Source organism: Dicentrarchus labrax, unplaced genomic scaffold, assembly GCF_905237075.1.
Source record: "Dicentrarchus labrax unplaced genomic scaffold, dlabrax2021, whole genome shotgun sequence".
Taxonomy (NCBI): Eukaryota; Metazoa; Chordata; class Actinopteri; family Moronidae; genus Dicentrarchus; species Dicentrarchus labrax.
The window spans coordinates 21,087,154-21,115,016 of NW_026136711.1; the positions used below are offsets into that span (position 1 = coordinate 21,087,154).

Here is a 27,863-nt window from a genome sequence, read left to right on the forward strand (position 1 = left end):
AGTGTTTCCCAGAATACGCCAACCAAAGTAACAGTTCTCGGAGTGACAGCAGGGGTACTTCAGGGTGAATGGCGGGTTGCCAGTAGGCGATATTGCTGTGCTCAAGGCAAAACTCATTTAACACAGTCAAAAATGTAAGCCCTTCGTTAGGTATTCGTGTGATTTAGAGTAATTACACTATGACATTTGTGGTAGATTGACAGCTGTTATATATGCTGTTTACAGCAAATCTATGGTAAATAGCTGTATTTAAATGTTTTTTGTGTCAACTGCTCTTTACATTTATGTTTTCATGTACTTGTCCTCTCTGAACTTGTCCAAGCCTAAAGTTACCCATAAGTATACACGCTTATGGTATATTAGCTCTTTATCTAATGCAGTTTCCCTAGTGCAAAAGCACTGTTGCGCCTATACACCTTTTCGTCGTGGATTATTTATGTGCAGCTCAGTATTTTAAGGACACAGCAGGGGGCTCTTCAGGACCTTTGGAGAGCAGAGTGACTCTTCAAGCAGCAGCTTGTTGGTTGCTAGCGTCTTTTCAGCTTTTGTAGGATAACATTTGCTCTTTCCAGCCAGATCTCTTAGATATCAATCACCAGTGGTAGAAATAAAAGTAGCAATGTCACAGTATAAGTAATGTCGAGTCCGGGACAAAACACAATACAAACAATGTGAATTTAATATTGTGTGTATAAATACAATGTGAAATGAATTCAAAATCTGCACAATATGAAACAAAATTTATTGATTTGTCATAGTATGTTATAATTTTACAAAATAAGTTTTACATTCCTTATAGCAAGTCCACATTGAGCAACCTGAAAAAGTGCACTTTTGTGGTTTACTTTGGGTGGGAACAGCATTCAATGTTATATGCTAAAAGTAACTGAGTAACTACGACTGTCAAAGATAGACAGTAAGACTAGAAGGACTATCAGAAACAGCTCTAATATTAACTCAGTGACATAATGTGAACTTGAATTTATTTGAGTAGCTGGATATGGCCAGGAGACATGTCAAACTCTCCAGCAGTTATGGTAGTTATGAAATTGATTTGGACTTCAGGTGCAATGTGGTCACAACATTTTAGACTTTATTTCTTACACAGACACAACACACATTATGTCGGAGAATATTGTTACTTCAGCAGCTTTTGTGAATCACCTTCACTCTACTATTAATACATCTATTCAAAGTCCGTTTTCCAGCATTTAGCTCACATTAATCTTCTAACAGGTTTATTTCAATAAAACAACTGCAGCGGGGGCCAAAAGTCACGATCGACCACCTTAAATTGTGCATGATGACGTTGATGTATATCTGAATATCTCGTTTGCACAACATTAAGACTAATTACACATTTCTGGAGGTTCCAGAAATATTTCCCTCTTTTAAATTCATAATTGATTTGTTTGTTAGGATAACGTCAATTTTCCTCAACATATAAATCTATAAATTCTTCAGTTTAATTTCTGTCCGTTTGGTTTGGCCGATCACTCTAAGTACAGCGACCATGAGCCTCAGCAGCTGTTGCTATGGAGAAAAAGCCAGACAGAGGCTTGAATCAGAACAGTTTCAGATTGCTTTGTTGTTGCATTCAGCATTGAAACACTGAACTGTTACATTTGTTCAAAATGTTTCAAAAAGTGTCGAATGCCGTATCAGATAGTAGGTGGCAAAGAACAGTATAACTACAGTCAAGTCTGTTTTGTTATTTGAAGCGGAATATCCGAACATCTGCACAATTAATCCACTTAAACATTTCTCCTTACGTAAAACTGTGAGTGTGAAGACCCGTAAATTAATCACATCCTTCATTGAGATAATGAGCATGGTGGGCTGGAAATCTGTAAAAATATGTATGTCAGAAGTTGTTTGTTTGTTGGTAGCAGACTCAGGCTTACGCTCCTCCACAGTATTATAACAAATAATAAGAGAAATATAATAAAAGGTATGTAGGTAAATAAATGTAACACCATAAAAATATAAAACATACAGTAGATAGCTAATAGAGCAAAATTTTAAATCTGTCCTGCATCTGGACATGTATAAGGCAAACCATTTCAAATATGTGTACATACATACATATATACATACATATACACATATATATATATATATATATATACACATACATATACATATATATATATATATATATATATAGCTATATTAGGTTCCTAAAAATCTGTGGTGACAGTGCACCTTAGTGGGCAGTGATAATCAAGATTAGCATCTCCTGATCCTCTATTGAGGTGGCATGTAGAAGTTTGCTTTAACTGAAAATAGCTTTTCAAAACTTTATAATCTTGGTCTTCTCAATACTGGCTGTGTACAACAAAGGCCTGCAGCAGAGAACATTTGACAGTGACCCAACACACTGCTTATTGTGCAGGTTGCAGACCTGATATGGAAACCCACTATAGCTGGAAGTATTCAGAATGTATTGCTCACTTCATTTCTTAAAAATGCTTAGCTTGTAAAAACCTGTTTAAAAGTTTAAAATAAAAACATCATATTTAAAACAGTATCAAAAATTTGCAGTTTCTCACATTTGCATCTCCATCTCGGCTCCACTGCTTGCCTTGTATTCATTGGCAGCAGGAGTAAGAGAGTTGTCTGGGTTCAAAGGGCATTGCTCAGGTTGCTTTGGTGTGCTGTTTGTTGTGATTTCAGGACGACAGAGCTGCCTTAAGTTCTGTAGAAACAAGATGGTGATACAACAATTCAGTTCAATTCAACTTAATTATCATTTAACACTATATGGAGGTGCACATGTAAGCAAAAAGGAGGGCTGAGGCTTCACATAGTGCAAAGAAAAATAAAAAATGGGGGCGGTATATAGCGACATACATGACATAAAAGACATGTACAACTCGAATAAATGAGTTAGTGTATGTCTGAGTTACGTAACAGAGCTGTGCAAATAGAACTGTAAACATAGCAATAGTGCAAAACAAAGCTATATTGATCTGTGCAATGGTCTGTAAAAATAGCAGTAGTGCAAAAGAGAGCTTTATACATCTATACTTAAATGTGGCGGAAGTGCAAAAGAGAGTCTTTAACATTACAGTTAATCTGTAACCGACTGTACTATAATGTTACAAGTAAATGTAGCAGGTTAACTAATACTAAGGGAGGAATATTAAAATCTTGTACTTTTCCTACTTGCTTTTCCTCTAGCGCCACCATGAAGTTCCCATTTGTGGTTTTTAGTGAAATGTCTCCGTCTACAATTATTAGACAGATTGAAATTTGGTACATTCATGCCCCCTCAGGATGACTTGTAATAACTCTGGTGATCCTCTGACTTTTCATTATCATTGCATGATTGCAGAGAGATGCTGTCTGAACTATACAGGTTCTGGTTGCCCTGGCCTGTTTGGGGCACACCAGCATATTGAGGATTAGAGTAATCCACCTGGAATTTGAACTTGCACATACTTGAGTGGCCAGTACAGTGTGTTGCTGGATGATATTGCATTGACTTTTTGCCAAATGAAGTTGAGTCAAGTTCAACCTTTTCTGCCGGAGCCGCTGTGTCGCTACCTCCCGCGGTCATACTGAAATGAGGAGGCTGAGGTTTGTGGTAAGCCTTCATGAGGCGAGCGTAACCAGGTGAAACTACCAGACATAGACTGAGGTTTTTGAGACTAACTCACAAAAAACTGTGTATAGTGTATATTTTGTCTAATATTTGTTCTAAATATTTTTAATAGAGTTGAAACGATTAGTTGACTTATCAATTTGTGCTATTGTGATGATTGAATAGTAAATGTTATCATTTTTCGTCACACTTTTCTTTGTCGTACATGATGGTAAATTAAATATCTTTGGGTTTTTGGACTGTTACTTGAACAAAATAAGAAATCTGAATACTTTTTTTACTTAATAACCTTTTAAAACAATATAAAGTTATTAATTGATAATGATTGATAATGAGACAGCCCCAGTTTTTAATGATATTGGCATCCGTTGTGTCGTGTCTTTGGTACAAAACAGGCTCGCAGACTTGACTGTCAAATAAAATGGTGGGAAAAATACGAGTCTGCATGTAGAAACTCATAGACACATACAGGCAAAAACATCAGACACTACATAAAAAAACCTGACCTTTCACACATTTTTTGAGCGTCATTAGTGTCAAGTTGAGTATTTTTGTGGAGCATGGTGGCATGTGCAGCTGCATGTCCTTGATCAGCATGTCTGGCTTGAGGGCCTCATTGATATACTGCTGTTCCTCTTGAAGGCTTTGAAAACTTAAAGTATGTTATTGTACACTTATTGGATACTTGTTGTTGTTAACTAGTTCTCATTGTTGAAAAGTCCTGACAGGGCAGTTAAAACTCAACCTAGGTAGCAAGAATAGTATGATAAATTATTTTGTTGTTTTTACAGCCACAAAAGTCTCTGCTCTTCAGGTCAAAGTTCACAGACTACTCTACAGTCTGAAGTCTGAATAATTATGATAAGCAAGAATTAAGCTATAAAACCATTAATCTATGAATTACACTTGTAAATTATTAATAAAATGTTTACAAGGCGTCCGGTTAGCTCAGCCGGTAGAGCTGGCGACCAATGTAAGGAGTTGCTGCAGCGGCCCAGGGTTTGAATCCGACATGTGGCCCTTTGCTACATGTCATCCCCTCTCTCTCTGCCCACCTTTCCTGTCTATCTTCAGCTGTCACTATCGAATAAAGGCAATAAAAGTCAAAAAAATAATTTATTTTATTAATCGTTTGGTCAATGAAATGTGAAAATAGTGAGAAATGCCCCATGGTAAATTTTAATTTATAAGCGTTTCGTCCAACCAACAGTCCAAAACCTTTAGACATTCAGTTTATTATCACAGGAGACTAAAAAAACTAGAAAATATTCACATTTGAGCTGGAAATTGTCAATTTTTTGGCTTAAAAATACAACTTCAATGAAAATTAGTTTATCAAAATAGTTAATAAAATCTGATACTATTAGAGCTTTTTTACAGCAGCCATTTTGACATGAAATTGTAGAGCAAACACAACTGTTACCAATGATACTAATTAAGTCCCATTTAGGTCAAACAGAGTCAACGTGCTGCTATTGTGCATGTTGGCTTACTGGAAAGGCTCTGCTACACTAAATGGAACGGAGCCTTAATTAGTATCATCCATATCACCTTTGTTTACCCTATAATTTATTAATAATATTTATTTTTCTTTACTGAGTACATACCTGCCATACTGTCCCTTTCATCTGAGACGTTTTAAAGAGCATCCACAGAGGAACCAAGAGAACACAGAACAGTCCTAGGAACCAGCCCAGAGCATAAGCCCAGGTTGGGTACACGTAGGTCTTGTTGAACTTGAGAGGCTTGTACTTCACCAGTGAAAAGATGAAGGTACCCTGAGAGGGACGAAAAAACAAGTATTTTAATACAGTTTCTGTGAAATCAGGTGTTTGACAACACTTTTAACCAAAACCTCTCAAAAACTGACACACTGACTTTTACCACCAGTTCAGTCCACTCAGTGTAGTTCAGTTTGTTAAGTTTATATGGCCAAAACTATTTGGACAGCCCTGTCACATACACACTTTTTGTACTTTTGGTCTGAGCGGGTTTTCACCGTTTGGGCTATACTGTTTAGCTTTAATTAAATGAAGCACACACAAATATTTCAGTGTGACATTTTGGCAAAGGTTTTGGGAAGGCTATTTCCTGTTTCAACATGACAATTCATTTGACCAAAAACAAAGAAACTATCGTCCTGATTTATGTAAGGGCTTGAATGGCCTCCACAGCATCTTCACAGACTTTGACACAGACAGACACTTTTAACAGTCAGACTTCAGATAAATGTCATCCTTATCAAAAAACTGTACAGTTCTTCACTATCTTAAAGGACCAGTGTGTAGAATTGAGTGTCTAGCAGTGTAATTGCAAACAGGTGGTTACATTAATTAATTAATTAATTAGGAGGATATAATAAATTATTCTGAAATGGACCTTTCTCATAATTACTACTTTCACTTTTAGTACTGTTAAATATATTCTAATTCTAATACTAGTAAAATGTTGAATGCAGGACTTGTAACAGAGTATTTCTACACTGTGGTATAAACAAGGAAATTTCATTTTTTGTAGATTCTGGTGCCCCCTGTGGACAAAGGTGGTAGTGTTTCCACTGGCTTGTTTCATTTATTTCAAGGAGAATCCAACTGAATCTATGAGGACTGAAAGTGCCACAATTAAATAAATAAATACACCATTAAATAATTACTTAAATGTGTCATTAATTAATTAAAATTGGAATTAAATACATAAATGTGATATTAAATGTGTCATTAATTAATTCAAATACTGATTCATTTTATGTATGACACATATATAATTATTTCACTATTTACATTTACATTTCATGGTCCTGCGTTGCAGTGCTTCATGGATTACTTAAAACTGTCAAAGCCAGCCATCAAACTCAGTGGGTGGGGCCAACGCGAATCTAGCCTGATCCATTGCTTTGGTCTGAAGTAGAGTGCCTGGAAGATATTCATGAACTTTTTAGGGCAGAGGTCGCTAACAGGCGAGTCTGGACCCATACACCGTCCTATGCGGACCCAGACCTATAATCAATTAATTGTTGAGGATTCTAAATTTTGATGGGGAGCTTCTATTTTAACCAGCACAGCTTTTTTAGTCTTTACGGTATTTGTTTAGCAGATCAGGAAGCTCACAGACCAATCGCATGCTAGTTAAGCCATCCCAAGTGATGCTGCTCAGCCAATCAAATCTGTTTAAACAGCGAGACTGAATACAGAGATGAGAGCGATGAGAGAGGAGAGACAGACGGAAAGAGACGTTAGAGATACATGGAGAGGAAACGGAGAGATGAGTGAGCGCGAGACAACAGAAGATTTATGGCGCTCTCTAAGAAGAGAAAAGTGGATAGAAAATCGAGCTTTTAATGGACAGATTCATTCATATTCATTCTTCCCACTGGGAGCACATAACCAGTGTGTCTCATATGTTCAGAGACCGTGGCGCTGATTAAAAGTGCCAGTGTGAAACGCACCTATGAGACAAAACACAAAGTTTTCATCAAACATACCCACTCAAGTCTGAACAAGGTCACAGAAAATAAACAGGCTCAGATCCCAATATGATCACTCAACCAGTATCCTGACCAGTGTTGGGAGTAACGGCGTTTAAGTATAACGGCGTTATTTTTTCAGTAATGGGGTAATCTAATTAATTACTTTTCCCATCGTTGCAACGCTGTTACCGTTACTGAGAATGTAAAGTGGCGTGTTACTTGCGTTCCTACAATGTGGTGAATGAAGCGCAGCGGTGTCAGCTGCTGGGAGAGGGCAGGGTGGTGACGATGACACCGTTGCAAATGCGATGATGATTGGCTGGGTGGGTGGATGCCAAGACAGAGACAATGGCGATGAGCTAGTGAAATTCAAAGGTAGCGATATCAAACTGGAAGTACTCGCTTACTGAAGTTAAAGGCAAGAATGTTTATGTAACATGTGTGAATTTTATTTTCAATATTTATTTTGTATATATTTTTATTTCTATGCATATGGCCGGCTGCAATCTATTGAGTTCAAATAAATACCAAATGTTCTAAAATACTGTATATAGTGTTTTATTCTTCAGTGATTATAAACATCTTTAACGTTATAGAAGATGTTATAGAATGTAATTATAGACCATAGAAAATAATGTCACAGTTACTTTGTTGAGTAACTAATTACTTTTACAATGTGGTAACTGAGTTACTAACTCAGTTACTTTTTGAGATAAGTAATTTGTAACTATAACTAATTACTTTTTTAAAGTAAGATGACCAACACTGATCCTGACCCATTCATTCACTGCCCAACGAGGGAGAGAGGTTAGAGCTCAATTCTCTCACTGAACAACAGAAAGTGTATAGAAAGATATAAAAGGGAAACAAAGAGAAACTCTTCAATTGTAAAGATGTGTTGATATTCATTTATAAAATTTGTTGAGACTGTTAATCAAGATATGAAACAGTTAACAAAGAAAAAGGGAAACTCAAGCTGCTGCTACACTTTATTTTTCAAAGTTAAACACTTTATTTTATTTTTTAGACTTAGCAGAGGATGTGGAAGCAGGAGCTGCTGACCCAGAGCATGTAGCGGGTAAAGCAGAGGAACTTTTTGAAGTTCTTGAAATTATTTCCGCACTTTCTGACCAAGATATTGACCACAGAGTGACTGCAGATTTAGAAGAAGTAGCGCCACCCAGTGTATTGGAATGTGTCAAGCTCTGCATCGATCCATGAAATGTAAATGTAAATAGTGAAATAATTATATATGTATTTTACATAAAATTAATCAGTATTTGAATTAATTAATGACATATTTAATAACATATTTATGTATTTAATTCCAATTTTAATTAATGAATGACACATTTAAGTAATTATTTAATGGTGTATTCATTTATTCAATTGTGGCACTTTCAGTCCTCCATAGAATCCAACCCTGGTGGCAGGCTTAAAACTGACTGAGTCGAGGCCAAATACTGTATGTTTGGATTGTTGTACATCCAATGTTAACACCAACTTGAAATACTGCTCCATTTTGAAATGGTTCGGTGGCTGACTTAGAGCACTGATTGTATCATCATAGTTCATTTCCTTTCTTCTCAATTTGTATATTATTATTATTATGACCTGTTGACATAGCATTCCCTCCTTCTTGTTTTTAGTACAGAGGCAGTTTGAGGTGAAAGTGGTGGCAGACAAAAATGTTTTAGTCTTCCTGAATTAAATACCATAGAAATATAGTTGGCTATATGACTTTCTCCTCCCTCTGCATGACTTCACAGTTAGCAATATTTTCCTTCAGACTAAGATCTTTCAGATGTAGCCTTCTGTCCAATGAAATTCTCAGGAAACACTTTTAATCTCACATTCTTTAAATCCTCACTTTATCTCTTCCTCATTTCTCACAAGGCAGTGATCAAATTTGAGGAAAATTAAAAAATCCAAAGCAAAAATGTCCCAAAAAAAGCCAAAACTGCTTAAATTGTCATTTGTTCATCACCTTTCTCCGCAACTTTGCCATCTAGATTATGCACAAATACTTCAAACTACTAGTTGTTGTTTTTTTGTTTTTTTACAGTTGTTGGGAATTAAATAAACTCAACTTAACTCACCAGACAAACAGTGGGAGTAATGTAAAGCCAGCAAATCTTCATTAATGGCCATGGGCGATAACCTATCATGTCTTCGATGTTGTCATAGAGACGATCTGCACCTGGAAATCAAGAAGAAAGTTTTAAATAAAAATTTGTAGAAACTAACGTGAATCTTGCACAGTCCCCAAAACAGTAATTAGATTAGAACACTTCAGCTAGTTTTTATTTAGTATATATGCTTATATACAAATTTTAGCATCATGATCAACAAGTTGAAAATGAAATGTCATCAATTAGTCAGATATACAGTATATAGTGTTTCTCTCTGCATTCAAGAAGAAATAAAAATGTATTGCTTAAAGCTGCTTAGAGCTGTAAGGATACATAGATTCAGTAAGATTGAAATTCTAACTTCTAACTATGTAAAGAATCTTTATCTGTTAAGATATTTTACAAATAACCACAATGACGTTTATTGGCACTCAGAATCTAAGTGTCGACCCCTGACTGAATATTCCTCTTAATAATCACAGTACTATCAAGGATACTGTACCTGTTTCACTTACGTTATATTATTCAGTGTTAACATCTGTTATTAACCCTTTATAGGGCACTCATTGAAATACTTGGAAATTTTAAATTTCAATCCTGGAGTGTTATTGGTGGATATAAGAAGACATTTTTTCTGTTTTGATTTTTCTGAAAAATTCAGTTTTAGGCTGAAAATCAAAGTCAATGATGTCTACATGGGCTGGCACAACAACAATCTGTGGCACTGCAGGCCTCCTCTTCCCATAGAAGGACTGAGCAGACAGCTGCTGCAAAAGAAGTATGTTAAAGTTAGTCATGGAGTTCCACAAGGTTCTGTACTTGGACCAATACTATTTACTTTATATATGCTCCCTTTAGGCAACATTATTAGGAATCACTCCATTAACTTTCACTGTTATGCAGATGATACGCAGTTATATCTATCAATCAAACCCAATGAAATTAATCAATTATCTAAATTACAAACATGTCTTAAGGACATAAAATCCTGGATGACCTGCAATTTTCTGATGTTAAACTCAGAAAAAACGAAATTATTGTTCTTGGCCCCAAAAACCTTAGAGACTCATTGTCTAAAGATATAGTCACTCTAGATGGCATTAACTTGGCCTCTAGCACCACTGTCAGGAATCTTGGAGTTATCTTTGATCAGGATTTGTCATTTAACTCCCACATAAAGCAGACCTCTAGGACCGCCTTCTTTCATTTACGTAATATCAGAAAAATTAGACACATACTATCACAGACAGATGCAGAAAAACTAATCCATGCATTTGTTACTTCAAGGCTGGATTACTGCAACTCTTTATTATCAGGTTGCCCTAATAAGTCCATTAAAACGCTCCAATTAATTCAGAACGCTGCAGCACGAGTACTGACAGGAACTAGAAAAAGAGATCACATCTCTCCTGTACTAGCTACTCTGCATTGGCTCCCTGTAAAATGTAGAATTGAATTTAAAATCCTCCTCCTCACCTATAAAGCTCTTCATGGTCAGGCCCCTTCATATCTTAAAGAGCTCATAGTACCCTATTACCCCACTAGAACATTACGTTCTCTAAATGCAGGGCTACTTGTGGTTCCTATAGTCTCTAAAAGTAGAACAGGAGCCAGAGCCTTCAGTTACCAAGCTCCTCTCCTGTGGAACCAGCTTCCAGTTGTGGTTCGGGAGGCAGACACCCTCACCACATTCAAGAGTAGGCTTAAGACATTCCTCTTTGATAAAGCTTATAGTTAGGGCTGGATCAGGTGAGTCCTGAACCATCCCTTAGTTATGCTGCTATAGGCCTAGACTATCGGGGGATTTCCCATGGTGCACTGAGCTACTCTCTTCCTCTCTCTTTCTGCACTCATTCATGTCCCATTAATGCATGTTACTAACTCCACTTCTTCCCCGGAGTTCTTGTGCTTTCTCGTCTCGCAGGTTCTCATGGATCCTGGTGGAGCCTCCTGCCATGGTCCTGCTTGACTGCCATTGCCAATACTGTTGTTGCTGTGCACCTGTCTGTCTGTCTGTCTGTCTGTCTGTCTGTCTGTCTGTCTGTCTGTCTCTCGCTCTCTCTCTCTCTCCCTCTCTGCCTCTCTCTCTCTCTCTCTCACCCCAACTGGTCGAGACAGACGACCACCCACCTAGAGCCGGAGGATCTGTCCTAGGTTTCTGCCTTTTAACAGGCAGTTTTTCCTTGCCCTTGTCGCCAAGTGCTTGCTCATGGTGGTACTGTTGGGTCTCTGTAATTAATGTTAAAGAGTTCGGTCTAGACCTGGTCTATTTGAAAAGTGTCCTGAGATAACTTCTGTTATGAATTGGCGCTATACAAATAAAATTGAATTGAAGTATGCCACATCAATATACTATGAAAATATGTAATAAATAAGCCATAAGCAAATCAAGATCAAGCCCACTTTGAATTATTTGTGAAAGAAAGCCGTAACATTGAAGTGTATATTAGTATATCACCAATAAAAAAAACCCACCAAAATATGCCATAGAAGTGTAATTAAAACTGTCATAAAGGAAGTTACCATATATGGTTCCTCGCCCGATAATGGGTTAATAAATGGTTGTGTTAGAATTTAACACATTTACGCACTGCGAGATATTCAAGAAAATTAATTTAAGTCAAGGACAAAAACATGTGTATGTATAATATGCCTTATGATTCAATGAGACTACGCTTACAGTCAGTTCATTTTATAAAGCACATCTAAAGAGATGTATAAAAACCTGTAAAATCTTTGTAAACAGAGACTTGTATCATAGAAAATTACATATTATACTCGCAGTGGGATATAACAACTAAAGATTCAGACCAGAAAGTGAGTAAGGAAGACATTTTCAGGTGGTATTCAAGATCAGCTATTGTGGTACTACAATTCACTAATTGCACACTTCACCATGTCAAACATTCTTTATGCCCTAACCACAAACCCTGCTGAGGCACTATTTAAATCCCTCTTGACAAGTTGGCAGTGTGAATGAAGTGTGTATAGAGCTCCCTTAAATATTTTGAATTCATTCAGATTCACAGAATGAGTGCCAAAGAGACTAAACGCCCTTCCTCAACAGGATCAAATGTCCATCAGGGTTAAATAAGCTTGAACAGAGAGAGATGCAGAGAACAAAGCTGAATGCAACGGAGAACATAAGAGTTAGTGAGGGCAAAATATGTAAGATATCAACGGACCACAGTTGTGAGATATCACTCTTAAGTGTGACAGCCTCACTGGTTAGGTCATTTAGTTTGACTCCAAAAAACACAGCTAACCACTGAATAAAGGCTTTTTAATAATATGTCACAAGGAATACATGCCATGGTATGAAGTGGACTTTTTATTTTTACAATAACCAAAACCTTATGAAACCTTTTAAAACTAATAAGAGAGAGAGCTGGATCCAATATATTGTGGATTAATGCAGGATAATCATAATGACTCACCATATATCCATCCAATTGCTATTGACTGACACACTGAAAGAAGGAGAAGATTGTTGCCACTGCAAACATAATGGTCAAAAAGTTGAAGGAAGTACAAGCCGCCCTGTAGGAAGATATGGGTCAACTGTTACTGTACGTCGAACACAAATACAACACGTACTCTTGAACAAGTTAGATTTCTTAGCATCTTATCAGGTCCAGGACAGATTGTAAGTTAATTAATTAAAAAAAAAAAAATCAATACTGACCACAAACCAAGTAGGGTTCTCACCTCAGTGACGAGAAGGAGGCCGAGAAAGAAGCAAATAGAGCAGAGACAAAGCAGCAGCAGCTCTCGACGATAAGCTCTTCGAAACACAGTGGGGAACATGTCTGTCACTGAGGTCATCAGGCACTCCAGACTCACAAACTGCAAGAGACACAGACCCATGAGTAAAGTAAAATACTGCAATTAACAACAATAAAACTAAATGAGGATTTACAACTGCTTAATGCAGATATATTCTGTTCTCACCTGTGTATCAGCACCCAACAAGATGACCATGACGAAGAAACATATAGCCCATAACTGAGGTAAAGGCATCATGGCTACTGCACGTGGATAGGCAATAAATGCCAAGCCAGGTCCTGTATTTGAGAACAGTCAGTTTTTTTAAAATTTTGATTACTTTTAAAGGACCAGTGTGTGGGCTTTATTGGCATCTAGTGGTGTAGTTGCAGATCACAATTCACTCGCTACACCCTCCCCTTCCAAGCGAGAAGGAGAAACTACAGTGTGTTTACATGTTCTAAGGCAACAAAAGCACAACAATTCCTATAGTCAGGTGATTATACACTATTAAAAACACGGTTAAGCATATTTTATTCCATTTCTGCCAATAGCTCCTCCTAAATGTTCCACACTGGACCTTTAAGGGACAAGATTCACCCTATTGTGTAATCATAAATCATAAACCTAAATTTTGCCCTAAGGCACAAATTCACCCAGTTGCTGCATACATGGACCATATTGACTTGACTGCATTATTTATTTCCAGTGGTTCATTAATTGCGGCAAACTTTTGGCTTTTCCCAGTCAACGTGACGCACTGAAAGGTTGGAAATCTCACAAATGTAAACTAAGGTGATCATGATGTTTCTAAAACCAGCAGCAGTTTTATTGAATAGATTAAGGTCAGGAAGGGTGTTTATTGTCTTAAAAGTAGGATTAAAGGAGGTCATGAAACTCATTTTGGCCATTACTGTATCAGCAGTGTTTTTTAGTTAAGAAAAGGATATTTCAGGAGGTTTGACTCTAAAATTCTCAATTCTGCCATACCTTATCATGCAGGAAGTTACCAATTCAAAATGGCGAGTCAAACCAGATTAAAACAACTTTTTCAGCCAATCACAGTCTTGGTATTAAAGCACAAACAACACCTAAACTCGCAATCTGTTCTACAAGCATTATTTGGTGGTCTTACCAGAAGCAGCCACTTCAGATATTGGCAGTCCTTGTTCGTACGACATAAAACCCAAAACTGAAAAGATTGCAAAGCCTGCCACGAAGCTTGACCCGCCATTCACCAAACACAGAACAAATGTGTCCCTGTGGAAACAAACAAGAAGTATTTAGCAAATCACTCTTTGGTAATTTTGTTGTAAAACTCAGGCTCACAGAACATGTTGGCCTGCTACGGCTGTATAATGTCAAGGTGTGGTGGTGGTGTGGTCTTTGTATGGAACCCGGTGTAATTATCTGCCTTTTATTAATTCTGCTTTAAAGAAGACCACGCAGGCTGAAACTGGTGTGCATTTTTTAAAATCATGCCCGACTTAATAAAGGCTTTAACTATACTTTACCTGATCCCCACTGAAAATGTGTAACCATGGTGTAGCCGTTTTAAATCAACACACCTACAAACAACATTTATGCCAGCAGAAGAATTTAAAGGTGCTATACTACACTTACTTATACTTAACATTTTCAAGCAAACTGTAGTGGCTTTAAAAGTGAAGCATTTTATTTGAAATAATTTTCTCTTTTCTCTTCTATTTTTCTTTCGTATTCAAGAGCACCTTCAGGTTTCTGGATCTTACTGATTGAGCACTTGACTAGTATTGTATCACAATTTGTTGGAAACAATGTATGTTGTCTGTTTTCAGTTGGCTCGTCTACTGGCTCCAAGTCAAGCCTTAAGTTACATTTTTATTGTCTGCTACATAGCTGTTACATCTTGTTTTTACTACAGCTGGACTGGATACAGTGATCAAGAGTGTGACTGAACTGAAGCAAAATGCACTGAAAAGGATGGATGTTTGCTGCAATGGCGAACATTATTCATGTTTTAAAGGTCCATTAAATTCGAACAACATAACACAATAAAGTATGGCATAGAAAACATTATTGATATTGATATTGTCTGTATTTTTTTTATCAAAATGGCTTAAAGGGCCCATTTAAATCAGAAATTAGACCTTCTCCTATTTGTTTATATTGTCAGACCAGGACATATATTTCTGTGTATTTCAGTAATTTTCTAAGCAAATAAGCCAAATGTTCTCTGGTCTTTGTGTTTTTGACTGTTAGTTGGACAAATCAAGCAATTTTGAAAATATAACAGACATATTTCTTGACATATTTTTGGGAGAAACCCTACTTATCAAGAAAATAATCAGCATATGAACTGATAATGTCAATAATCATTAGTTGCTTATCAAGTCATAATAGTATGTTCGAGAAAAACAAGAATAAAACTAATTGCTAGAATCAATTCATACATACATTTCAGTGACACATTTGAATAAAACAAAAAGACCAATGGCAGATAGCACTTACTTGTAACAATCATTGTTATACTGATTGTAACTGCCCAGAGCCGTCAAACTCCCCTGACAAATCCCAAAAGAGAAAAGAACTTGGGCACCTGCATCCATCCAAACCTAAGCAGGTGCCAAAAAAACATAAATATTAGTGAACTTTCACCAAGAGTGGATACTGCTGCACAAGTATTTATTGTGAAATTGAAGTGTTTTACAGTATTTGAGCCTCTGTTTGGAGGCTATTGAGCTTGCAGCTTGGCTTGGTTTTTATGTTTAATGTTTGACTTGATTACTTACTTGAGGGTCCACCAACCTTGTTGGGTCAGGATACAGGTAGAAAGCTATGCCGTCCATAGCTCCTGGTAAAGTGAGTCCACGAGCCAACAGAACCACCAGCATCACATAGGGAAAAGTGGCTGTAAAGTAAACTACCTGTCAACACGAGACAAAGGCAGGTTTCTGCTTTTAATGTTGTTTTAAAACACTGTTGGTTATTGGAATCTGACAAGAAGCTGCAACAGAGCAGCTACATAACAAGAAAGAGTTACATAAAAGAAAAACAAATAAATACCAAATTATTTTGTATAATCTTTGTATTTTTCAAAATTACGTACACACTAATTATTCATAATTTAATATGAGCAAAATGTATGTGTGGTCTAGACCAAACCTTGTTGTGACAGCTGTGAACTTTCCACCCTGTCTGTGAGTATTACAAACTGTTGTGCAGTGTTTCGCAATCCTTTAAAAAGCATTTTTTCTTTCCCTGGCCGTCATATGACTTGAACACCTCTCTTTTAAGTCATGGACCATTTTGTTTTAGAAAGATGTTTTTTTTTAGCATCTACCTTAATATCAAACCATTCACTTATTTCCAGAACGGCCCTTTCCGGAATCAGCTGTGCTGATATTTTGTAATTGTTTTGTGTCCCCCTAATACAACTTCTGACTCAAATCACTAAGGGCCCTATCTTGCCGATCTAAAACGCAAGTATCAAACGCAAAACGCAAGTAGCTTTGTGGGCGGATCTCGGGCGCTGTTGCTATTATGCCGGCGGGATAAATGACTCTTGCACCTGGCGCAAATCTAAAATGGGTTGGTCTGAAGTAGCTACATTAGTCATAGGTGTGGTTTGGGCGTAACGAGCAATAAACCAATCAGAGCGTCATCTCACATTCCCTTTAAAAGCAGGCGCGCTTGTTCCATGGCGGATTGCTATTATAACGGCGGATTTGCCAGGCGCACACCAGGAGCGGTTCACAGCCGAGGAGACCGACGTTCTCGTCAGGGCCGTGAAATACCGAGAAGTGTCATTATTGACATGAAATAAATGTAACACAGCCATACAATAAATCAAACAATGTAACGCAGCTTTGCAGGAAGAAGACCCTGGCCTCGGGAGCAGTGCGCATGGGCGGAGCAGTGCGCAAGGGCCAGCTGAGGAGGGAGCAGCGCAAACACCAAGGTGCAGAGGATCCAGACCCGCTACACGCCGGAGGACCCCCCTGTTCCTGCAGCAAACCGGGTTTGACATGCTGGAGCGGGAGCTGTCCGGGATGCGGCAAAGTATTAATGCCCGTCTTAACTGGGTGGCGATGTTGCTGCTGCCTCGCAGGCGCATCCCCTCAAGTCTGCGCCCTTAAAATAGCATCTGAATAAGCGCCACTGACTTTAGACTAGGTTTTTCCTGGTCTGTGGCGGAAAATAGGAATTATACAAGCGCCAGTGTACAAAGTCAATTGCGCTGAGTGCAAGATAGAGCCCTAAAAGCGCTGTGGTATTCTTTTTATCCTTGTAGCCTATATGTTTTGTATTTTTGTGAATGAAACTTGCCCACATGAACAGGTGGCATTCATTAGGTTGAAATGAGTTATTTATGTTCCTGCTGTTAAGAGAGTTTACTAAATCATTCTTCTTGCATGTACTCTTGGAAAAAAGTAAAGAAAGTACGAAATATAATATATATTAAATATATTAAAACATGCAAAATGTTCTTGCATGAGGCTCATTGTTTATGCCACAAGAGTTTAACACCTCATCAGAAATGCTACCTTTCAACATCATACCAAGTGGTGACAAATTTGAGGGAAAATTGGAATAAATGGGAAATATAATGAATGCTGATGTCTCCATTCAGGTGTACTGCATGACAGAATTAAGCAATTACGATCCTATCATGCTGGGCACTTGTGGCTCAGGAGGTAGAGCAGGTCATCCACTAATCAGAAGGATGGCGGATTGATCTCTGGCTCCTCCAGCTGCATGTCCAAGTGTCCTTGAGCGAGATACTGGACCCCAAATGAATTCTATTTCAGATAAGCTGTTGGTACCTTGTGTAGCAGCCTCTGCCATCACTGTGTGAATGTGTGTGAATTGGTGAATAGGACATGGAGTGTAAAGCGCTTTAAGTGGTCGGAAGACTAGAACAAGTACAGTCTTTGTGATATGTATAAAGCGGTCCAGTCCACCAAGAGGACAAAGACCTAAGTGACTTTGAAAAAGGGTTCATAATTAGTCTCTTCCTGGATGACAATGGACCATTTTGTATTATTCTCCACCACCACACAAAAAACTAACTGAGAGAATACGTTCATTTTCAGTTCACAGGGATCTCATGAGTGGGATCTCAAAATGTTTTAAATTTCCTCCTCAGATGCTATGATAAAAGGAACACACATACACACAAAATCCAGTGCTATCTTCTAAACAAAGACCTATACCTTTCCAGTGGATCTCACTCCTTTCCAAACACAGAAGTAGCACAGGATCCATGCCAGTAGGAGACACAAGGCCAACTCCCACCTCAGGCTACCAATCTCCTCAATCCCTCGAGATATACCCAGCACTCGTCTCCTGAAAAGAAACACGTCATATTGCCAAAAAAGGGTAAGTAAAACAGTTTGGAGACAAAAACACTGGGAACTTTGTTCAAAGCTACTAATAATGATCAGAAAATAATAAAGAAGGTTATTATGATGAAGAATTACTGATCAATGTGACTGATCACACGGCGTTATTACTACATTGCCTCACCTTCATGTTGAAAATAATCGAATGTTTTTGATAAATTTCAGGTGGAAATGAGAAACATTTGAATACATCAATAAAGTTTCAAAACTAAGCAGCGATTATACTATTTAACATTAGTGATACCCTGCATATGTATCAGTCCTGCACAAGCAAATAAATCATCTGGCATGTTCATTTTTACATTCATTACAATCCTCTTCAACTCATCATACGACATAGAAGGAAGAAAGACTCATTGTTTTGTGGCCAGCCAGCAAGTGTGGAGTATTAATCAGAGTGCTTTTCTCAAACAGTATCACTTAACTAAAGTCATCTTTGGAGGAATGGCCAAATGGTTTGGGGGAAAGAAAAACCTAGTTGTTCCAGTGGTGTATTTTTAAACACAGAAAAATTTGCTTTTAGTTAAAATGGTGGCTGTTTTTATTGCCTGAACCACATTCACAGTGTACTGAATGTTCTGCATGTTATCTTTTGAAAAATGTTGACCATGACTCAGCACTGTCAGAAAACCTTCACACCCTGTTTTATGTCTTTGCTGCCAAATACTTTGTAAAAGTAGTATTTCTGAAGAAATTGCGGTGTGATTGCTGGATATTGAAAGTCTGATGCTAAACTGCTGGCTGGCTTTAAAAGTTGACCAATACTTTGCAACAGATGTGAAATATTTGTGGAAAGGGTCTAATTACTATGAATGAGAAGTTCAATAAAACTCATAATGTATGAACTATTTGGAACATTATAAGGTTTGAGTTGAGTTTTTGGCTTAAAGTATGAATGCGTAGATAAAAGTCGAAAAGAATATGAATAGTTGTAAAAGTGGGAAAGACATGAAGGATAAAAATTATAGTCTATGCTGGGAGTCAAAATGCATATCTGGCTTTACTTTCTATGAAGAAGCAGATGAAAAATTATGAACAATGGCTCGGAGATAAACTAATATCAATAATGTATGAAAGATGTGTTGAAAGCTGACGCTAAACTGAATTTCTGGCTTTAATTTATATTGAGAAGCAACTTTAGAAGTATGAAGAGTTAGAAAAGTAGAAAAGAGTCAAATCTAGGACTGAATACATTTCATAATGTATTAAAGATGTGGTTGATTCTATGGTTAGCAAGGATAAACTAATTAGGAAATCTATATCAGCGGGGTTTCTCTGGTAATCAAAGGTTTCTGCGTCTCCCTGTGGTGAATAGATAAATATGAGTGTGTGTGCACTCAGTCACTATGGGAGTCAGTGCAGCAATTGGTTGGGGCTCCTGTTGCTTGGAGGCTAATGGAGCCAAAAGTCCATTTGCTTCCGTAGTTATAAGTCTGCAACTGGCAAAAATGTTTTCTGTATTCTGATGAACACATTATGTATGTGGGGTAAACATTATGGGAGTGAAAGCAAGTTAAATTATTTTTTGGACAATATTTTCTCTTATCATTCCCTATTATATTCCCTCTTCTTTCTCTTATGTCCCCCACTCTGTCCACCCCACACACACTCATATGAAAATCTTAAAGGCTGAAAGTGGCATGAAACTGACATATGAATCATATGAAAAAAAAAAAAAAAAAACATTGAACGTTTTAAGGTTTGAATCAAGTGTCTATGTGAATTGTGAAATAATTGTAAATGTGGCAAATGTCATACATAAGTTATACAATTTGGTAAATGTATACATATCTGTATCAGCCTTTATTTTGGCTTTTCTCTTTCTTTGCGAGAAGGAGTCTACAACCATGATTTTTGGGCCCACCTTGACTCAAAGAACATCGACTCAGTGAAAGAAAAAGTTTGTTCTTGACAAATGAAACGAGACAGCCATTCTAGCAGCTCTGTCATGTTGCACTTTGGCACAGCGTTACCTGAAAGCAAAAATCAGTATGCTAACATGCTCAAAATAACAACGTTAACATGGTGATGTTAAGCAGGTATAGTATTTACCATGTATACGATCTAATTTTGTGTGTTAGCTTATTAACAATTACTAATTAGTACACAAAGTACAGCCAAGGCTGAATAATATACAGTGGCAAGAAAAAGTATGTGAACCTTTTGGAATTTCATTGTTTTCTGAATAAATTTGTCATAAAATGTGATCTGATCTTCATCTAAGTCAAGGGTATTGACAAACATAATGTGTCTAAAAATAATAACACAAAAAATTCTGATCTTTCATGTCTTTATTGAACACACTCATTCAATATTCAAAATGGCAGTGGAAAAAGTAAGTGAACCCTTAGAATCAATATCTGGTTGACCGCCCCTTGGCAGCAATAACCTCAACCAGGCGCTTCCTTCCTGTAGCTGTGGATCAGACCTGCACATCGTTGAGGAGGAATTTTAGCCCATTGAATTTCTAAAGTCTTTGAAATAACTTTGTAACCCTGGCCAGCTTTATGTAAATCAACAATTCTTGATCGTAGATCCTCTGAAAGCTCTTTTTGGCGAGGCATGGCTCACATAAGCGTGTTCTTCTTGTGCAGAGCAAACTCCAAAAGTTTGAGGGGTTTTTATCAGTCAAAGTAGCTGTAGTCCACACCTGCAAACTTATTATCTTGACGAGACTCCAGGTGTGCTAAAACCTGACTCCAATTAGCTTTTTTGAGGCCATTAACTCAAGGGTTTGCATACTTTTTCCACAAGCACTATGAGGTTTTTTTGGTTGTTCTCAATAAAGACATGAAAGATCAAAAAAATGTTGTGTTATTATTTTAGACACATTTTATTTGTCAATACCCTTGACTTAGATGAAGATCAGATCACATTTTATGACAAATTTATTCAGAAAACCATGCAATTCCAAAAGGTTCACATACTTTTCTTGCCACTGTAATTAGTTTTGCAAGTATTTAGTTATAAGGCAAAGTGTTAACCAAAAAAGTGTTGGTGGTGCTAGAAAGGAAGGAAAAGTTTACCAGACATCATGTAGATGTTGTGATATTTTAGTTTGGACCGACTATCTCTGGAATCATGCTGCTCGCAAGCTGCTGATAGAGTTACAGTTTCAGTAAATGTGGACTGATGGTGACTGATGGTGACTCATTCCTGGAATTGCTTTACATGGGCAAACAGGTAGCCTACACTGGAGACTAATTATGGGCTAAGCAACATGGAAATGCAGCTCACCAGTAAACCGAATATATGTCCTTGAATTTCTCCTCTCTGTATACCAGTGTTTGTAATATGTGATCAATTGGGCCTATGGGCTGCGATAGAAGGAGGAAAGACAAAGAAAGACAATCACACAAAATCAACGGAGTGCCCAATGTGCTAAAAAATGTGATATCAGTTACAAAGTAAATTACACTTACTCCCAGAACTCTGTTGCAGGTGTTGTTGCATTCGCAGCTGCTGTCCAATTGGATGATGCATTTTTTTTATCAAATTCAACACAAGTCTCTGAGAAAAAACAAGAGGAGATATTTAATGGATCAAAGTGTAGATACACATTTGAAATAAAAAAAGACATTTTATACCAAGTGAAGAACCATCCTTGTCTCTGCTCCCCGAATGATTTACGAAAATTACGAAATTTACCAGGAAGCTGACTGAAGTCTTGAACTGAAGCTACATTCAAAACACTGGTGAGCAACATAACCCTTCAGGGACCACACCAAACCACTAGAATAAGGTTTTCAAATACTAACATTCTAGTAAAAGTTAGCTAACGAGCTGCAAACCTGTTCCTGTGAAACCATTCACTTGAGCTACCAGTCAAACAAGATGTTTTTAAAGAGTTCTGTTTTTTCTCTTCCTTTTCTGCCATTCGCAATTAGTGCTGTTATGAAGATATAAGGTGAAGGAATCAGATGAACACATAAACACACACGTTGGTCGTGCGCTTAGTTAATTTCTGCATTGTCTACATGTGTACCTGTGTTCCAGCTGTTCCTGCAGCTGGCCCATGGGACCTCAGCGCTGAAGGACGAGAACAGGTAGAAGAAGGCCCACGCCTGGATGACAATGTATGACACGGCAGCATATGCAATCACAACCTGGGTAGCATAACCAATCCCTGAGGAGACAGATAAGATGTGGTCAATGTAGATTATTGATATTGATGAAATAATACTGCAGCACATACTTCATCTGTTTTCTCAAAGAAAGTATTGTTATTGCATTTCTCAATTCACAATGGGACCGTGTATGTAAGAGCAGGTTGGCTCAGACTGTCAGGGATTGGTGAGCTTTCTAACACTCTGCCAGCTGGCACACCTGTCATGACCATGTGATTGGTGGTGAAATGTTTAATTACGTGATTTTGTTTAAACATGGCAAAAAAAAAAAAAACATTCTTGTTGTCAACAAATTGAACTGACCAAAACCAACAATGAATTGATCCTACTAACAAATATTGCTCAATATATTTTACTCTGTACCAAAACCTACATTGTTTTTCCAAAAACTATTAAAAACTCATCCATATCTCACATACACTGTTTTTCTGGTATAAATACTAAGTAGAGCACCAAATATGTATTAATCCACAGCTGAAAATAGTCCCCAATAAAGGCACCATTTACCCCGGTTTGAGTAATGTTTGCTAACAGTGCTGAGAAGTTTTAGGAAATTATTGAACATTTAAAAAAAAGTGAAATTGTCATGGCTCTGCTCCCCTCCTGCTCCCTTTGCTCCTCCCCCTTCCCTGTGTGTCTGAGGGTGCGGCCTCCATTCTCCTCACCTGCTGTCTGCTGTCTCACCTGCTCTCAATCATTCATCATGCCTCAGTCTTCAAGAACCCCGGTCTTCCTCCCATTCATCGCCAGATTGTTTCAGCCTATGTGGTGGTAACTCTCGTGGCTCTTTTCAGTGTTAAGTTAGGCAACTTCAAGCCCTCTTGTGTTTTCCCTGTGCCTGTCCCCCGGTTAACCATTTCTCTCCCGTGCCCCAGGGTCCCTTTGTGCAGTTTGGCTTCCTGTGTCTGCTCACCTGTGCCTCTGTGTCTCCGGTCTCTTCCGCCATCTCACCCACCCGTTCCTGCTGTGGCCGCCCCTCATCCCCCGTGTGTGTGCGTGGAATAAAACCCCCTTTAAACCTTCCATACTGTCTGGGTATCTGCTCCTGGGTCCGGTCCTAACACCAGCCCTGACAGAAATGATATGTGTGACTTGTTTTGACAGGATAAGGCAACCAGAAAGTGTTGAGAGACAGACTAAGGCATGTTGGTTTTGGACTTTTCATGGGGATTGTTGATCTTAAAGAAATGGATTAATGGCAGGCCTACTCCATCCGGCAGCAGCAACTTGTGTGAAGGGCATGCTGCCAGCATCAGCAGCCCTTTGCACTGTACAACACCCTGGTAATGCCTACGTTCATAGATTACACGCACTGTCCCACTAGATTGACTACATTTGGTTCTAAGAAATAAATCAGTCAATCAAATCAGGTAAAGTCAGCTTTACAATAGGCTATGTCAGTTTCAACACAGCAACAAACATCCTTGTTAACAAGTCATTCAGTTCTGTACTGATTCAATTTCACCCCTTAAATGAAGTGGAAACATCTCAGAGTGGGAAATTGTGCAGTTTGATGAATTATGAAAAGTTGTGTCATAAAACAAAACGCAAATAATTCCCCCTAAAAGCACATAGAAAAATACATGTAAGAATTAATTACACACTGTATTCTTAGATTACTAGTATGACATACATTACTGGGCTTATACATATGAGCATGATCTTTTAATTAAACCTAACTAAGCATTAATTTGTTATGTTCCAGGATTTAAGAGAAAGAGCTGTATTTTTTTCTGTTGAATCAGCTTGATTGATGCTTAAGTCTCCCCAGAATAAACTAAATTACGTATAACAAAAGAATGGGGTCTTAAATCCAAGTAGGTTATTTTTAATGATCAAAGTAGTTTATTTATATATATAATATATATAGAGAGATAGATCTATCTATAGATCGATCGATAGATAGATATCAATCTATCTAGATATAGATATAGATAGATCTCTCTTTCTCTCTCTCTCTCTCTATATATATATATCTATATATATCTATAGATATAGATATATAGAGATATAGATATAGATAGATAGATATAGATATATATATGTATATATATATATATATAGAGATAGATATATAGATAGATATATATAGATAGATATATAGATAGATATATATATATAGAGAGAGAGAGATATAGATATATTAGATATATAGTTATATATATAGTTTAAAATTAAACCTGTTAATGTGTATGTCTTTAATTATTTATTAGATATATATTAATATGTAAATCAGATGTTACATGCCCATACAGCATTTGCATTTTGGAGAAAAGGAGGAAAGGAAAAGTTTATCTTTGAAAGGCTGACACATTTCCTTTACATGTATGTATAATACACTACTACTAATACCAGTTAAATAATTCAGTTCTGTTTAACTCACTGACCTTCAAACAAGGGGCAGAAATGCCTCCAGCAGGTGATGCAACCTTGAGATGTGAACTGTCCCATAGCCGTCTCCAGGAGGAACATTGGGATACCACAAGCAAGCAGAAACAAGACATATGGAACCAGAAATGCACCTGAGAGAAAACACGAGACGAGCGTGATTAGCATGCCAAAGTAGTGTTCTCTAAGATGAGATGTAATGATAAAGAAAGGTACATCACACATGAGGAGTTCATGTTTGATCACATTTTCTTATCAAGGAACAGTTTAAGAGATTGTACAAGTTTTGTTTTTACAGTAAGATCATTGACTGCGGCTCTTATGGTTTTGTCTTTTGTACTGCAACATCTGGATGCAGTATAACAGTAGTAGCCTCACATGGGGTCTTCAGGGGCGGGATGGAGAAATTTTGGGGATAGAAATATATGCTTATTTAATGGCAAACAATGACATTTATCAATATTTACTTGCCAAATCCCCCAAGTGTTAATATTTTAACTAAAAACATCACATCATAGTGGCATATTAGCAAAGCGTTACATAGAATTGTCTTAAGTTTCCAGTCTTCCATTCATTAATTATGTGTTAGTTACCGTTTTTTAACATGTTATTTTTTTAAATTATTCTAAATGAATGTGTCCCCACATCCACCCCTGGTCTTGTAGTATTTGCAGCCCCCAAAATTCTGGTTTAACAGAATCTAGTTTACCAGATTGTGGCTTTAAAATGCTCAAACACCGATGGAATATTACCCAGTTAACGTTAATGTTAATGGCTAACTTCGAAATCAGGAAAAGAAAAAAACTAAACAAAACAATGGTCTCCTTTGTCCACTGAGTTTCATTTCATCACACAAAGAAAATAACACCTGGGCTTGCTTATCATCTTAATCTATTTATGAGTCAAGGTTATTGTTCCACATTTGTTGACATTACATTAAGATCCGGTGCAGTTGCTTAACTTTTAGCAAGAGAATAAATATATAAATGGGCCGTGATCTTCTGAGGCTGTTGGTATTTGTTGGGGTTTGGTACCCAATCTCTGATTGTGGGGGTGATGGTGGCATCCCCCCGCTGACCTGTCGTCCTGGCGCCCCCTTGCCGTAGCATCGTTGTTGTATGTCATCGATCTCTAGTTGTGATAGGAGTTATTGATTGCGGATGTTGGAACACTGGCCTAACAGCTTTTGCGTTGTTAGCCTTGATTGTGGGTTTCGAAGTAACCATTGGTCCCACATTCGCTGCATGTATCCCTTATCTCTGGGGCTGCTCATATAGAGGCATTCCAACAGTGCCGTGTTTTCCGCCCTTGTCCATCTATGTCTTGTTACAGTAGCCCATTTCTCATCAGGTTACCCTGGTTCCCTAGCACCTGACGCGGACCTTGTTATATATATATATATATATATATATATATATATATGTGTGTGTGTGTGTGTGTGTGTGTGTGTGTGTATATATATATATATATATATATATATATATATATATATGCATAAAGTGCTTTTTAAAAAAAAAATAAAAAAATGGGAATCCTGTCTTACCTCCCCCATTTTTGTAGCACAAGTAGGGGAACCTCCAGAGGTTTCCCAGCCCAACCAGGGTTCCTGCCACAGCCAGCAAGAACTCCAACTTGTTCGCCCACTGGCCTCGGTCCAGGAGTTGGGTCTTCTTCGCCAGACTGTTATCTTGACCCGGCGCCTCGAGGCTGTTCCCTTTGAGGAATTCCCTTGACATTTTTCAGGAGCAGGAACAGATTAATTGCGGAAACAATGAAATGTGACCTAAAAAATATCCGTCTACCTCCTCCACATTTATAGGACGAGGGCTGTCAGGGGGTTATGCACAGAAACAAAACTACTCAGCTGATTATCTGGCACTGTTCACAAGCTTCATTTATTTATTTGTTGAACTTAAGCTGGCAGGATTAGCAGGAATGGAAAGTTTTCACTGGCAAGTGTTTATCAGCGAGCTTGCACTTATAACAGTTTTTTTTTTAATTAAAAGCGATGCATTTAGCAACCCAGTGTAAAACCAAAAAAAAAACAACCCCAAAAACAACGTAGTGAGGTACTTACCCCTCCATCAGAAATCCCCCTCCCCCGAAGAGTTTTTGCTTACAGCAATCTGATCAGTATTCCTCTCAGCTGGGTGTACGGCAAGATCTCTACACAAACAACATGTCATGAGTAGAGCCAGAGTGAGAAACAAAGTAGCAATGGTTCCCTTTTAGTTTCCTCTATGACCTAATTATGGTTGGATTGGTCTGCCGTCTGAGTTGAAAAACTGGCTCTGAAAGGTCCAAGGTATAGCACTTCCTTGCAGTATTTTTCCACTGAGACAGGAGTTGCTTGTGTCATTGAGATTAGCTCAGTTGCTAACAACTAAACCAAATCAGCTGAGCCGTCTCTGTTATGTCAGTGGCTGTACACAGGCTACACTTATGTGCCAATTGGGAATTTGCAGCTTTTGTGTCATGAATCAAGCAACAAAAAAACAACACAAGAGTGGGCGTAATAATGTGGACATAACTCACTGGTGTTTAAGGCATGTACACTGTATGGCATTGTATTACTGTCATACCGTGCTGCTTTGTGATGCGCATCTGCGGCTCTTTTCATTCATTATTTTTTGATCATTTGTGCTTTCGTTTTTCAGGGTTTGGAGGTAGGTGGGTGGGTAGGTGGGAGCTCCCACGGGTCTGAGCTCATACATCTGTGCGGGTCGCATTACCAGCAACCATTATTTTAAACACAAATAATGTGTAAGGTCATAGTATTTAGGTTGATTACTTCTCTGACAGTTGGGTGCTGCACGCCTGCGGCCAGCTGTGCGTAATAACACCCAGTGTCATCCGAAAAAAAGAAAGAGAAAAGGCGGAATTGGGTGTCTCCCGGGAGCGACGGTCATATTTCACACTATTTCAAATTGTTTTTGCAGAGCTGCAAAGACCTCGGGCAGTTTCGGGTTCTTACAATCTACTTACACCTGATGC

The 27,863-nt window shown here is 37.9% G+C and overlaps 1 protein-coding gene and 1 long non-coding RNA gene across 2 annotated transcripts; one reads left to right on the forward strand and one right to left on the reverse strand.

Moving 5' to 3' along the window:
- Positions 1-721: 721 nt before the first annotated feature.
- LOC127371454 (sodium- and chloride-dependent GABA transporter 2) lies at positions 722-27,291 on the reverse strand. Its single transcript, XM_051414264.1, has 16 exons — positions 26,947-27,291; positions 26,413-26,597; positions 24,869-25,003; positions 22,340-22,480; positions 21,777-21,864; positions 18,166-18,298; positions 15,742-15,876; positions 15,461-15,564; positions 14,106-14,230; positions 13,157-13,269; positions 12,914-13,051; positions 12,643-12,745; positions 9,173-9,273; positions 5,215-5,385; positions 2,553-2,698; positions 722-1,847 (listed from the first exon to the last, which is right to left on the reverse strand). Exons 1-16 carry the CDS (start codon positions 26,952-26,954, stop codon positions 1,802-1,804), a joined length of 1,872 nt encoding a protein of 623 aa, XP_051270224.1. The 5' UTR covers positions 26,955-27,291; the 3' UTR covers positions 722-1,801.
- LOC127371472 (uncharacterized) lies at positions 23,128-23,504 on the forward strand. Its single transcript, XR_007886412.1, has 2 exons — positions 23,128-23,252; positions 23,357-23,504. It is a non-coding gene; the product is annotated as an uncharacterized LOC127371472 (long non-coding RNA).
- Positions 27,292-27,863: the final 572 nt, after the last annotated feature.